Below are 14,222 nucleotides of genomic sequence, written 5' to 3'. Positions count from 1 at the left end.
GTTTATCTTAGGTGGCTTGCGATATCCCCTTCATGCTGCTTGCTTCTTGCGTTTCAAATCTGGCCACACTCGCCACACTACTTGCACCATCTATTTCCTGTATGTTCCTGTTAACCACATTTCAGTATTCTTGCACGTGATCCGTAGTGGTTATGGTGAGATGGTCAATCTTTTAACAAAAATATTTTATAATAACGATCGTAATATTGAATGTATTACTTTAATTACATAAGTTAATTATCCTGAACAAAATACTGCTTCCTAAAAAATTTCTACAAAGAAATAAAAATGTACTGGCTTTATTTTTAGACGAATATAGTGAATCTATGAAGTATCGCGTGGTGACACACACAATAATTAAGGAAGAAAAAGGACAGTGGAAAGAGAAAAAAAGTACTATCGTGTATCGATACAGATATATCCATTAAAATAAAGACAACAGGGATGACGCAAAAAAATTCAGATTTGAAAATTTCGCGAAAGCGAAAATTAACGGAACCCAATGTAGAAGATTCATCCAAAAACTTCAATTTAAAAAACTTGTCGAAAGAACACATTTTGCAGTGCATATCTGCAGTTTCTCAGATAACTCAAAAAGAGTTAAAAGAAAAAAATCTACTTCTTGCCGATGATGAAGTGCAACCCATATTTATTCAAGTGACCTGTATGAGAGTCCCAAAAACACCTAACAGACAAATGAGGATGTAAGTAGACGTATATAATGGATTTTTTTATGTGCTAATTTGATTGTTTAATTTTCTCTACTTTTGGAATGAGAAATAAAGCTACATATGCATATAAGAAAATCTCTAATTTTGAGAAATAGTCATAAGAATTTTTGATGTTTTGTTTTATTTAAATTAATCTTAGTAAATTTTTAGTTTTTTTATAATTAAAATTTTACATGATTATACCTTGTAATTGCCAATGGATCCTTATGAGATTCATATTATTGTGATTATAAAATTCATAATGATAATACTTTATATGTACAAAAATATTGCAGTATTTCTGATGAGATTTTAGTATTCTCGTTTTACTGTTTATAGATTATTGCCGTATTCAATAGTCGCTCCCAAAGATGAAGTGGCTCTGTTTGTTTGCGACTTGCAAAAAGGGAAAAAAAAGGATTACGAACCAACAACAGAGCATTATAGAAATTTATTGGACGAGCACAAATGTACTCGAGTGAATGAGATAATACCGATGAATCGTGTGAGAACCGAGTATGATCAATTTGAATTGAAGAGAAGGCTCATAGCTAGTTATGATCACTTTCTTGTCGATGGCCGCATTGCCGGCCATATATGTCATCTGTTAGGAAAGCAATTTTTCAAAAAACGGAAGTTGCCAACTTCTGTTAGAATAGATAGCAAAGACTTGAAGCGCGAGATTGATCATGCATTGAGAAAAACTAGCATGCATCTTCATTCTAATGGTGACACACATTTGATCCAAATAGGAAACACCTCTATGAGTGAAAAAAAAATCTTGAAAAATATATTGGCTGTCTGTAAAAATTTGTCTGAAAACTATCCTGGTGGTTGGCCAAACATACGAGCTCTTCGATTGAAAACTGCGAAAAGTGCAGCATTACCTTTTTATATTAGTTTAAGTAAGTTACTGAAACAGAAAATTATTCAATGTATCAGTGATGTAAAAGTGTTACTGTATATTTTGTAAATTTATATAAATTTATAAATTGTAGGTAAGAAAAATGACGTTGATCCATCTACAGTTGTGGTACAGCCAAAAAGACCGAAAGCTTATCAGAATGTAGAAGATGAGCTGTCTACGTTCCTGAGTAAAAACACAATCATTGTTAAACCTGGCGGTGAAGTTCTCCTCAAATTGCACGAAAAGCAGAAAAAACAGAAAAGTGTAAATTAAAAATTACTTTCATAAAGTGAGTTTTTATTGTAATTTTATATATACATAACACAATATTTGTCGCTCACTTTACACACTTTAAATGTAATTAAATCAAATACATTGAGTATGATAAATTGATTGATAGCAGTTTTTATGAAAACATTGTTTGTCGATATAATTTGATATAATTTTAGATTTATAAAATAAAGAGTAAAACAAAATTGTTTAAATTTATTTGAATATCATTTATTATGTACTTTTTTTCGACGAAGCAAAGCTTGTCGCTTGACAAAAGTTGCTGTATCTGCCGATAAAAAATGATCACAATATTTAAAAAATGTATCGATATTCTCATCATTTTTCGATTCCTTAAGACATTTTTTCAAAACTTTATTTTCTTTTTCCAATTTTTTTAAAGCGCTCTGTAATTTAGCTTTTTGAGAAACATAGAAAGACAGTGCTAGTGGCGTTTGCACTTGTTTATCAACGGTTAATTTTTTTTCTGCTTTTTGATGTCCAAAGTTGTCTAAAACTGATAGATTGAGTTTGCTTTTTTGCGATAGAGATATAGACGGTAATTTAGATGGCATTTGCTGATAAATATAGCTTTTTCCACCGATGTCGATAAAAGTGATCGGTTTTTGACAAACAATCCTGTTTGTAGATGAAGATTTCACAGCTGTTGTAGAGCATAAAGTTGTACTGTGTTGCGAGACATCCTAAAAATAATATTTTGTTAAAATTTGTTTTCCAGATAAACACATTGAAATTTTCTCTTTAGAAGAAATATTTTCTTTGACATTCACTAAAAAGTACCTGTGGTTCTGAAACGTTTAATTTAGTTTCAATTTCTGATGTTTTCAATGATGTTTCTGATTGTGCCAATTGTCCACTTAGAGTCATTCTTGATTCACTTGGCTTATTATACCTCTACAAAGTTAGACACATAATGACAATAACACATTCGATTCGACCAATGTATTATTACAGAGATAAAGAGAAAAAATAATGTTACCTTTGTATAATCATGATCAAAAAGCACAGTCTCTAATGGGCTATGTAAATTATCTGTCGGCCAGATTACTCGATTCTGAAAAATAAATAGAATTGTGATAATTAAATTTGAAATATTTTCTAATAAATTTTTGCAGTATAATTTAAATTACTCGTTAATAAGCTTTGTATTTTCTAAAAAATTGTCTTTATAAATATTGAATAACAACATTTTTTTGTTACTTTTTATTTAATTCAATAAAAATGTTACTTGAAAATGATACTTACATCCATATTAATGTTTTCCTCGTTACGACTGAGTTTTAATACTGGTTTGGCAATTACCAATAATCTACTTTTCGTTGTGTTTGAAAACATTTTTTCCGTAAAATGATCACTGCATACTCGATTACTCCAATATAGTTTTTCAGCTTTTAATACAAGATCCAAACGGTCGCAAGCCTCTGCCCACTCTTTAGCTCTGTAATTTATAAATGTTCAATATAAAATAAATAATAGAAAAGTTATAAATTATTGTTATATTTCATACAAAAACTTAATCATCTAATACGTAACACATCTTTCAATGAAGGAAAAAGAAAAACGATAAATAAGGGATAAAAACTCAAAATTAAATTAAAGACGTTTAAAGAAAGGGAAAAAAGGAGAGAAATTAATGGTAAAAAAATGTAAAAAAAGATGTAACATACAGGCTGTGATAAAAAAAAAATTATAAAAATTATTTAGCACATATAAGGAATATTTATATAAAAATTAAAAGCAAGGAGAGACAAGTGAGAAAAGATGTGTGTGACAAAGTTTATTGTAAACCAAGTACACTTCTTAGCTATTGTTGCTATAAATTAATAAAAATACTACTACATACCTTTCCTTATCTTTAGGGAAACGAAACAACCGAGGCTTTCCATTTTTTTGCACATTTTTACACGACTTAACGCTACATTGTACGTATCCAGTTTTTCTCCGCGTATTTTTATTATCTTCCGACATATTACATATACACTTGTTTCAACTTGTTTAACCCTTTGATTTAACCAATTTGAATCGATTACGATCACACTTTTAGAACTTAACTTTATCCTAATATCACTGGCACACGGATTTTGCACATACACTCGTAATAACACCCACTGAACTCTATGGGCGGTATTCATAGTCCGTTCTTATATTCAAGATCGTCTTAAGCACGAACTTATAGCGTTTTCGATTATACAGGATTTGAACGACCCAAGATTGGTTAATGACGTCATTGCAACCTCTCCACCAATGAAAGACTTGCATTTATAGTAAAATAGTGATTGATCAAACCTAGATCGTTCAAACCCCGTTTATTCGAAAACGCTATTTGTGTGACGAAGAGAGCGAATATAATAGCGTTTTCGATTATACAGGATTTGAACGACCCAGGGTTGATCAATCACTATTTTACTATAAATGCAAGTCTTTCATTGGTGGAGAGGTTGCAATGACGTCATTAACCAACCCTGGGTCGTTCAAATCCTGTATAATCGAAAACGCTATAAGTCCGTGCTTAAGACGATTTTAAATATAAGAACGGACTATGGTCGGTATTCATAGTCCGTTCTTATATTTAAGATTGTCTTATGGCTGGTTTATGCTTCGGTCTTAATCTTAATCTTATAGCGTTTTCGATTATACAGGATTTGAACGACCCAGGGTTGATCAATCACTATTTTACTATAAATGCAAGTCTTTCATTGGTGGAGAGGTTGCAATGACGTCATTAACCAACCCTGGGTCGTTCAAATCCTGTATAATCGAAAACGCTATTAGTCTTATAGCGTTTTCGATTATACAGGATTTGAACGACCCAGGGTTGGTTAATGACGTCATTGCAACCTCTCCACCAATGAAAGACTTGCATTTATAGTAAAATAGTGATTGATCAACCCTGGGTCGTTCAAATCCTGTATAATCGAAAACGCTATAAGATTAAGATTAAGACCGAAGCATAAACCAGCCATTAATCTTGGAAAGATCCCATCTTTTAACTTTAGTCCCTAATGTCCTAAGGCCGGGCCAATGAGGTAAGTCTGTCGTCCGACGCAGCACGAAACCGCGCGAAATAATGGTTTTCGATTCTTGTAAAATACGAAAATGAGTGATGCTGATTTAATTGAATGTGTCCAACAATTCGATGTTGTTTGGAATAAAAAAAATCCAAATTATAAAAATAAATTAGTGGTTAGGTTTTGTTACATTTGCAAATGCGTAGTCCGAATTTCCAGGGAAGCATAAACGAGTCCTTAAGATTAAGTTAAGACTAATAGCGTTTTCGATTATACAGGATTTGAACGACCCAGGGTTGATCAATCACTATTTTACTATAAATGCAAGTCTTTCATTGGTGGAGAGGTTGCAATGACGTCATTAACCAACCCTGGGTCGTTCAAATCCTGTATAATCGAAAACGCTATAAGATTAAGACTAGGGAAGTATAAACGCCCTTATGGCATTCTACGGGCGGTATTCATAGTCCGTTTTTATATTCAAGATCGTCTTAAGAACGAACTTATATTCGCTCTCTTCGTCAGACACAATCTATGTGTGACGAAGAAAGCGAATATAAGTCCGTGCTTAAGACGATTTTAAATATAAGAACGGACTATGAATACCGCCCTACGTTATCAACTCTTAGGGCGGTATTCATAGTCCGTTCTTATATTTAAAATCGTCTTAAGCACGGACTTATATTCGCTCTCTTCGTCACACATAGATTGTGTCTGACGAAGAGAGCGAATATAAGTTCGTTCTTAAGACGATCTTGAATATAAGAACGGACTATGAATACCGCCCTTAAGATTAAGATTAAGACCGAAGCATAAACCGGCCATTAAGCACGGACTTATAGCGTTTTCGATTATACAGGATTTGAACGACCCAGGGTTGGTTAATGACGTCATTGCAACCTCTCCACCAATGAAAGACTTGCATTTATAGTAAAATAGTGATTGATCAACCCTGGGTCGTTCAAATCCTGTATAATCGAAAACGCTATTATATTCGCTCTCTTCGTCACACATAGATTGTGTCTGACGAAAAGAGCGAATATAATAGCGTTTTCGATTATACAGGATTTGAACGACCCAGGGTTGATCAATCACTATTTTACTATAAATGCAAGTCTTTCATTGGTGGAGAGGTTGCAATGACGTCATTAACCAACCCTGGGTCGTTCAAATCCTGTATAATCGAAAACGCTATAAGATTAAGACTAGGGAAGTATAAACGCCCTTATGGCATTCTACGGGCGGTATTCATAGTCCGTTTTTATATTCAAGATCGTCTTAAGAACGAACTTATATTCGCTCTCTTCGTCAGACACAATCTATGTGTGACGAAGAAAGCGAATATAAGTCCGTGCTTAAGACGATTTTAAATATAAGAACGGACTATGAATACCGCCCTACGTTATCAACTCTTAGGGCGGTATTCATAGTCCGTTCTTATATTTAAAATCGTCTTAAGCACGGACTTATATTCGCTCTCTTCGTCACACATAGATTGTGTCTGACGAAGAGAGCGAATATAAGTTCGTTCTTAAGACGATCTTGAATATAAGAACGGACTATGAATACCGCCCTTAAGATTAAGATTAAGACCGAAGCATAAACCGGCCATTAAGCACGGACTTATAGCGTTTTCGATTATACAGGATTTGAACGACCCAGGGTTGGTTAATGACGTCATTGCAACCTCTCCACCAATGAAAGACTTGCATTTATAGTAAAATAGTGATTGATCAACCCTGGGTCGTTCAAATCCTGTATAATCGAAAACGCTATTATATTCGCTCTCTTCGTCACACATAGATTGTGTCTGACGAAAAGAGCGAATATAATAGCGTTTTCGATTATACAGGATTTGAACGACCCAGGGTTGATCAATCACTATTTTACTATAAATGCAAGTCTTTCATTGGTGGAGAGGTTGCAATGACGTCATTAACCAACCCTGGGTCGTTCAAATCCTGTATAATCGAAAACGCTATAAGTTCGTGCTTAAGACGATCTTGAATATAAGAACGGACTATGGGCGGTATTCATAGTCCGTTCTTATATTCAAAATCGTCTTAAGCACGGACTTATATTTGCTCTCTTCGTCAGACACAATCTATGTGTGACGAAGAGAGCGAATATAAGTTCGTGCTTAAGACGATCTTGAATAAAAGAACGGACTATGAATACCGGCCTATGAATACCGCCCTATGAATACCGCCCTATGGGCGGTATTCATAGTCCGTTCTTATATTCAAGATCGTCTTAAGCACGAACTTATATTCGCTCTCTTCGTCAGACACAATCTATGTGTGACGAAGAGAGCGAATATAAGTCCGTGCTTAAGACAATCTTAAATATAAGAACGGACTATGAATACCGGCCTATGCAAACTGGAAAGTGCCGTGCTGCTCAAGATGCGGTCAGACAAAGAGAGCATTTAAATTGTTTTGTCTCTTTCTGTTACATGCTCTCTTCACTGAATTCTGTACATACATATGATAACACCTGATTAACCAAATCAATGGTGGATGCACAAACGGATTCTACGTGCCTTTTCACGCTGACGCTCGACGCTCAATTTCAGCGTTATAAAACATCATATGACCAAAAATTAAAATGCAGCTAAAAAGAACAAACCCTGTATTCTCCGACTTCCCCTCTATCGAATAAACATACTGCGCATGATTAGAATTTCATTCGAACTTGTGTTTTTCTATACGTAAACTGATTGGAATACTCAAGTCGTAACCTTAATATTTCTTAATATTTTCAGTTTTATAAAAGTAACAAGGATTTATCTCAGTATACATGATTTTTGTTCGTATTGCACATTTTTTGTATCATATTTTTCGGGAAGAGAGTGTTTTATATACTTCAATTGATTTCGATTAACTTGCAATTAACAAAATCGAATTATGTACCGAACGTTTTGAAGGACAGAATGTCTGTTAAGCCGCTTAAATGTCGGTAATAAATATCAGTATTTCTACTTAAAGATTTAAGATACTTAGAAATATTATTCAAAATGGTTTCGATAAAGTGGCTAATGCTCTCTATTGCATTTGCGGTGATTTTTATAACGGCTACTATACTCTACATTCTTGGAGTTGTAAAATACATGACCGATTATGAAGAAAATACATGCGACATGACATATATGTTCGAATATCCGCAATATGTGGTACGTAAATAGTCGAATATGAATGACAATTTCAATTAAATTCTTTGTATAAGTTTATAAATTATCAAAGATAATTGCTATATAGATGTGAGGAACATATTTGGGTAATATGCTTAACTTTAATTATCTATTTGTTTTATGTGTCTATCCTTACACAATTATGCTGTAATTGTTCATTTACTGTAACTAAACTTACAGGTCTTACTTATTTTGTTTTTTTTTATCAAGATATAAAGTTGAATTTGTTTATAGAAAATAAAAGAAATATTTTGGACATATATGTAACTTTTGGAATAAATTATTAAATTATTTCAGCGAGTATCTTTGAAAAATGATATAGAAGAGAAATATCCACGATTTGGACTGTACGCTTATGGAGAAGGCTACGCAACAGAAAAATTGAGAAGAATGCATTTTTCTGGAATACCAGTTCTTTTCATACCAGGCAATGGTGGATCTCATGAACAAGGTTTAACTCCCCTTATTAATACATGCTAATAAAACTAATTTTTATTGAATAATAGATATTTATTATTATACTAACATTGTTCCTTTCTTTTAGTACGATCTATTGCTTCAGTAAGTTTAAAAAAAAGTCGAAGGTATCCCTTCCATTTTGATTTTTTCACTGTTTCATTCAATAAGGATTATTCTGCATTTTACGGAGGTACAAACATTATAAATAATAAATTTATTAAAATTACTTATGCATATAACATTAATTACCATTTTAATTTAAAATTAAGGTGTACTTATGGAACAAACTGAGTACGTCTCACATTGTATAAAGGCAATATTAGCTTTGTACAAGGGCAAGATGGACAATGTTGTGTTGATTGGCCATTCTATGGTAAGAAATAAGTATATATTTTGCAATGTGATTGAGAAATTAATTTATTATATCTTTTTCAGGGTGGTATCATAGCAAAAGGAGCACTTTTACTGGCACCCAATATGAATACTTCGTTTGCTAGTATGATAATAAACTTGGCTACTCCCAACACCCCTGCCTTAGTTCTTGATCATGTTTTTGCCAACTATTATTTGGAATTGGAAAGTCATTTACATAAAATTAAAGATGCAGGAGTAAAAGTAGTATCTATTGGAGGTGGACCGCGCGATATAATGGTAACTGCTACTCAAACATTTGATCCCACAGCAGACATTAATGTTCTCTCCACGAGTATACCAACTGTTTGGAAATCCACGGATCATTTGAGCATTTTATGGTGCAAGCAACTAGTGTTTGTAATTGTTCGCTCACTATTTGATTCTGTGGATTATTTGGAGAAACCGCTGAAAATTACATCAAACTCCACTTTGAAGATGCAAGCCCTGTCTTATCATTTTCAACAAGTAAGTCGTAATTGTTCATTAATCTTTACAGCAACACAATTTTAATGCAACACTGCCATTTTAGCATACTTCAGGCAAGAAACTATATCATTATAAGGAAAAAGTTCAGTTTGAAACTGATAGCGAATGGGTGAACATTGTACATCAGCAGTATGTTTGGACCAATAAGAATGTATATAAAAAATCCTCTGTTATATATCTGGCAGTGAAACTATTTCATGAATTTGATTTCTTAACCATTGATACAATAAATTTGGAAAATAAGGATTGGCTCTTTGTGTGTAAAGCATTCAAAAGGCACGATCAAGGAAAAATTTGGTAATATATTAAATTACATATTTACATATTTTAGAAAAAATTTATATATCAATAAACGTTTATATGTATTTTTCAGCGAATGGGGTTGGAATTTGACAAATAAAACGAGAATTTTACCTAATCCTTTACATCGATCAAGAAAAATAATTGATTTAAATCTAAAAGAGATCAATTATTTGGATGTTACACATGCTATTGTAAAAATAACTTCAGATGATTTGGATGATTATCTTACAGTCAGCTTTGACTCTTATTCTTACAATAGTCAAATCGAATCAACGAGGAATAGATTCTTTCAACCTAAACATTTTTTTCGCACTTATTCTTTCGAAACCACCAAGGGAAACACAAGATACTTTGTACAATTTTTAAAATTTACGAATGTGATGACTGTTGATTTGAAGTCGCACGATTGTACTAAACACCATGCCATTGTCGAATTAATAGAGCCGTGGAATGTAGGATCGATTCAATCGAGATTTTTCACGATTGCGTAAGTGTACATTTTATCGCGATAAATTTAGCTTTATATAGACAAAACCGTTTTACATTAGATATTTTGCAGGGATGATAATCCGAAAATGATGAAGCTACAGACTCCCAGTAGACGTTCTGATGAAATAGCAAATTTAAGACTGACATTAGATCCAGAATGCAGTTACACGATTAAGATTCAATCAGAAGGAATCATCGACGAGATCTCTTGTAGGATACGGGATCATTGGCCGTCACTTTACATGGCGATTATCAGTTTACTTATCCTTCTCATCTCTATTAGAGTGCATCTTAATTCAGACACAGTACCGACAATAATCGTAACGATAGTATTGACCGTTTTATTCAACGTTACTTTTGAAGCCCGTATTGCTGTATGTATCATCACAATAGCTGCCGTTTCCACATGCTGCTCTGTCATATTTTTCGGTTCTGTCGCACATGGAATAGCTGTCAAGTAAGATTTTCTATTTCCATTTGAAATAAAGATATTTTAACATTGTTAAACAAAGAGAGAGAGAGAGAAGCAACAGTAAATCAAAACAGCTTAATATCAGTAGGTTCAAATAACTTTAGTTTTGCACTTTTTATAGGTTTTTAGCACGTGCAATAGCTTTTTCAACAATGTGGTCAGACTGGTTACTGAGTGGTTTATACCAAGTGCCGTTGTCAACAACCATCTTCATACTGTCTATAATTCCTGCAACATGCGGGGCTCTAGCTATGCTCATTTCGGTATTCCTGTACTATTTGAAACTGACAAGGATGTACGAAGATTATTTGGAGAAAGTATTATTGACTTCGCTTGAACATTTCAATATAATTAAACGTTTAAAGAGCATAAGGGGCAGAGAAGATGAGAATGAAAACAGCAATCAAAATGTATATGATCATCTCATCTTATTCTTGTTATGGAACTTTGCAGCGCTTCCAGCGATTCCATCTATTTTAGTCTGGGCGAAGAATTTCAGGTACGGTCTGTTAAAATTTTCTGTAAAGTAATATCTATTAACGGGGATGAATTGATCTATTTATTACAGTTATGATATGAGACTCAGCACAGAAGATCCTGTACTTCTAATAAGTTGGACAATACTAGCTACTAGTGGTACACTGGATACTGCACAAATCTCTCCTAATCGTAAAGGATATTGGTCGTTTACATTAAGCCTTCTGTTACGCTTCATAAGTTGGATCATCCTTGCAATGATGGCAAGTCCATATCCATCCTTTTTCCATTACTGCATGCCACCTATTACAGCCACAGTAGTAATACTTTTGACAATAAATTCCATAATAAACAAACAGATTTCATAAAGGACAATCTGTGTAAAATAACGATCGGCAAAGATTGTGTTTAGACAATTTTTCTTATCTCATTAGTTTTGTAGGAAGATTTCAGTGAGATTACTTGAGATTACGACTAAATTACAATTGATATTATTTATATTCCAACTGAAAAATGAGATCTGCGTAAAGAGATATGTATATACTGCAATGCAAGACTCGCTTCTTGTAAAGATCTTATAAATATAGATCTAAAAGATAGATATAAGATGAGTATACCCTTGTTGAGATTTATTAAAATGCAATGTATTAGTCAAAAAATTAATTTATATTTAATAACTTAACATTGTACTATTCAACAATATTATTTATTATCTTGTACGCATTTGCTTGTATGGCAGTAACAAGAGTGTATATTTCTCTTATATATTGCTTAAAAATTCTATCGCTTTATACAATGTATCGATTTTTTTTCTACAGAGAACAGTTTATTCTATAGATGTAGGTTCAATATTTGTATTTTCTACACTGTACACGCATATTTGTTTTTTAGTGATAGGATGTATTCCATAATTTGCCACCATACCCATTTGATGTTGAAGAAAGTTCACTGTTTTCGTTGCTAAAGTTTTATTGTTTGCATGTACTTCTGGATGCTGTAAGAATTCACTCAACTGAAAAAGGAGGAAGATCTATTAAAGCAATTGTGTAACAATTTTAGATTAAGGCGCTGCACATTAATATTGTAATACAAGCAATTATGACATATTTTGTTTAAATCACATAAAAATTCTATGAAAATATATTTTTAGTTGAGTTTTGGTTACATATATGAAAAAAGTCTTGTGATTTTCACCTTCATCCATTTGCACTCTGAAATCTCTCGCTTGCATTTTTGTATCTCGAAATTCTGAGGTGTCAAGTATGCAATCATATATATATCTGAGCATCCAAAAGAGAAATCATGTCCATGCCTAAAAGATATCAAACACTTGAAATTTGTCTGAATTCCCGTTTCTTCCAAAACTTCTCTCTTAGCTGCTTCTTCAATATTTTCTCCTACAATTACAAATATATATATATATATGCTATAATATCATGTAACAAATATAATAGCTTTTATCAAAATACCTGGCTCTACATAGCCACCTGGAAGCTTCCAACTTGCTCTGTTGAGAGCATATTTCTCTTTAATAGCAAGAATTTCATTCGTATCTTTATTGAATACAAATGCACCAACACCTAAGTACGTATGTGCATATTTTGGAACATTGCATTCTTCATCAGTAGGCAACCAGCGATATAACATGACGTATTCTTCTTTTGCATGATGAAAGATAAATCCCTGTTTTGTTAACATAGGAACCCATTCTGTATGTGGTATGTGTACGCGAAACCATATAGTGCGCTTTTTATCTTTTGTCCATTGTTCCAATGAATCTATAAAAATACTCGAAAATTGTATGCATTTAACTCCTTATTATTTTATTATAATATTAAATTTGCTTAGTAAGATGCCGTCTTTTTTTCATTACACCTTTTTTAATTTGTTCTAATAGTATATAAAAAAAATAAAATAAAGAATGCCACTTGAGAAACAGTTTTCAAGCTATAAATGCTTTATTACAAATAAATGCTTCATAAAGTACATTAGCAATTCAGTAATTTGCAGTTTTTTGTATAACATTTAATGATATTTTTCTTCTAAACAATTATTTATGAGTAAGAATGATAAAAAAAATAAAATGCGTCTACCTTTGAGACGCTGTACAAATACTTTATTGTCGCACGCCTCCTCGCCTGAGTCGATCGTAATGCCATTATAGTGATCACTATGGCCCTGAAAGATTTGTTTGGCCATTGTAGAATTCAGCATACCTAATTGTCCAATATGCGTGCTATACTGTGAACGTGAGAGAAAAATGATCGAGGTTTGTGAAGACAATCGCGTTTTGAATGTTTTTGTAACACGAAGCAGTTGTGCGATGGACGCGGTCAGCATTGGATACAGTTAAAAAATCGAGTTTCGACGTGAACATCGATAATCATTGAGCAATCACGGCAATCTAGTCGGGAACTGAATAGAAATCGCATCATTCAATTACGCATATAACGATCGGAGCAAGATATCAGCATTTTTTTTATCATTTTTTCTTTCTCTATTTACATTGTCATTCACTGGCGACATAACCTTATATTAAGTCTTGCTCAATTAAACATATGACTTTTCATTCTTGAAGCTTACATAAAATTTTATTAACATCGTTAACTCAATATCGAAATTATAATTAATGCCATTCTTCCTACGCATAAATATTAATCACTTCATGAATTGTAGATAAAGTTAACCTTAAAGTGTAATCACAAAAAATAAAAACTGTCAACAAAAATGTTTTTGACATTATCGATGTTATTAGAGTGCCATCTAAAGGCAACCTTGGCAGACTTACAAAAGTATCGTCGATATTGAATGGGCGGTATTCATAGGGCGGTATTCATAGTCCGTTCTTATATTCAAAATCGTCTTAAGCACGGACTTATATTCGCTCTCTTCGTCACACATAGATTGTGTCTGACAAAGAGAGCGAATATAAGTTCGTGCTTAAGACGATCTTGAATATAAGAACGGACTATGAATACCGACCATAGTCCCTTCTTATATTCAAAATCGTCTTAAG

The 14,222-nt window shown here is 32.9% G+C and overlaps 4 protein-coding genes across 6 annotated transcripts; 2 read left to right on the top strand and 2 right to left on the bottom strand.

The window, feature by feature from the left end:
• The first annotated feature begins 4 nt into the window (after nt 1-4).
• On the top strand, nt 5-2,010 carry LOC105678202 (ribosomal L1 domain-containing protein CG13096). Its single transcript, XM_012377342.2, has 4 exons — nt 5-155; nt 310-704; nt 1,050-1,615; nt 1,709-2,010. Exons 2-4 carry the CDS (start codon nt 445-447, stop codon nt 1,888-1,890), a joined length of 1,008 nt encoding a protein of 335 aa, XP_012232765.1. The 5' UTR covers nt 5-155; nt 310-444; the 3' UTR covers nt 1,891-2,010.
• LOC105678203 (uncharacterized) lies at nt 1,894-4,098 on the bottom strand. Its single transcript, XM_012377343.2, has 5 exons — nt 3,752-4,098; nt 3,154-3,346; nt 2,888-2,962; nt 2,689-2,802; nt 1,894-2,591 (listed from the first exon to the last, which is right to left on the bottom strand). Exons 1-5 carry the CDS (start codon nt 3,874-3,876, stop codon nt 2,115-2,117), a joined length of 984 nt encoding a protein of 327 aa, XP_012232766.1. The 5' UTR covers nt 3,877-4,098; the 3' UTR covers nt 1,894-2,114.
• Nucleotides 4,099-7,599: 3,501 nt separating this feature from the next.
• On the top strand, nt 7,600-12,374 carry PGAP1 (GPI inositol-deacylase). The gene is made up of 10 exons (XM_012377267.2): nt 7,600-8,088; nt 8,404-8,557; nt 8,651-8,755; nt 8,835-8,938; nt 9,001-9,444; nt 9,509-9,762; nt 9,839-10,255; nt 10,328-10,714; nt 10,851-11,228; nt 11,298-12,374. Exons 1-10 carry the CDS (start codon nt 7,933-7,935, stop codon nt 11,572-11,574), a joined length of 2,676 nt encoding a protein of 891 aa, XP_012232690.1. The 5' UTR covers nt 7,600-7,932; the 3' UTR covers nt 11,575-12,374.
• Nucleotides 11,891-13,968, bottom strand: LOC136996975 (uncharacterized). 3 transcript variants are annotated; one of them, XM_067347010.1, is made up of 5 exons: nt 13,790-13,968; nt 13,300-13,447; nt 12,676-12,984; nt 12,401-12,603; nt 11,891-12,218 (listed from the first exon to the last, which is right to left on the bottom strand). In XM_067347010.1, exons 1-5 carry the CDS (start codon nt 13,853-13,855, stop codon nt 12,033-12,035), a joined length of 912 nt encoding a protein of 303 aa, XP_067203111.1. In that variant the 5' UTR covers nt 13,856-13,968; the 3' UTR covers nt 11,891-12,032. The 3 variants fall into 3 exon arrangements, with proteins under 3 accessions (XP_067203111.1, XP_067203112.1, XP_067203110.1); XM_067347011.1 differs by having other exon boundaries at nt 13,894-13,959; XM_067347009.1 differs by having other exon boundaries at nt 13,300-13,968.
• Nucleotides 13,969-14,222: the final 254 nt, after the last annotated feature.

The sequence above is a fragment of the Linepithema humile genome, chromosome 1 (genome assembly GCF_040581485.1).
Source record: "Linepithema humile isolate Giens D197 chromosome 1, Lhum_UNIL_v1.0, whole genome shotgun sequence".
Taxonomy (NCBI): Eukaryota; Metazoa; Arthropoda; class Insecta; order Hymenoptera; family Formicidae; genus Linepithema; species Linepithema humile.
The sequence above is the reverse complement of the archived record's forward strand: the minus strand, read 5'-3'. Positions and strand labels throughout refer to the sequence as shown.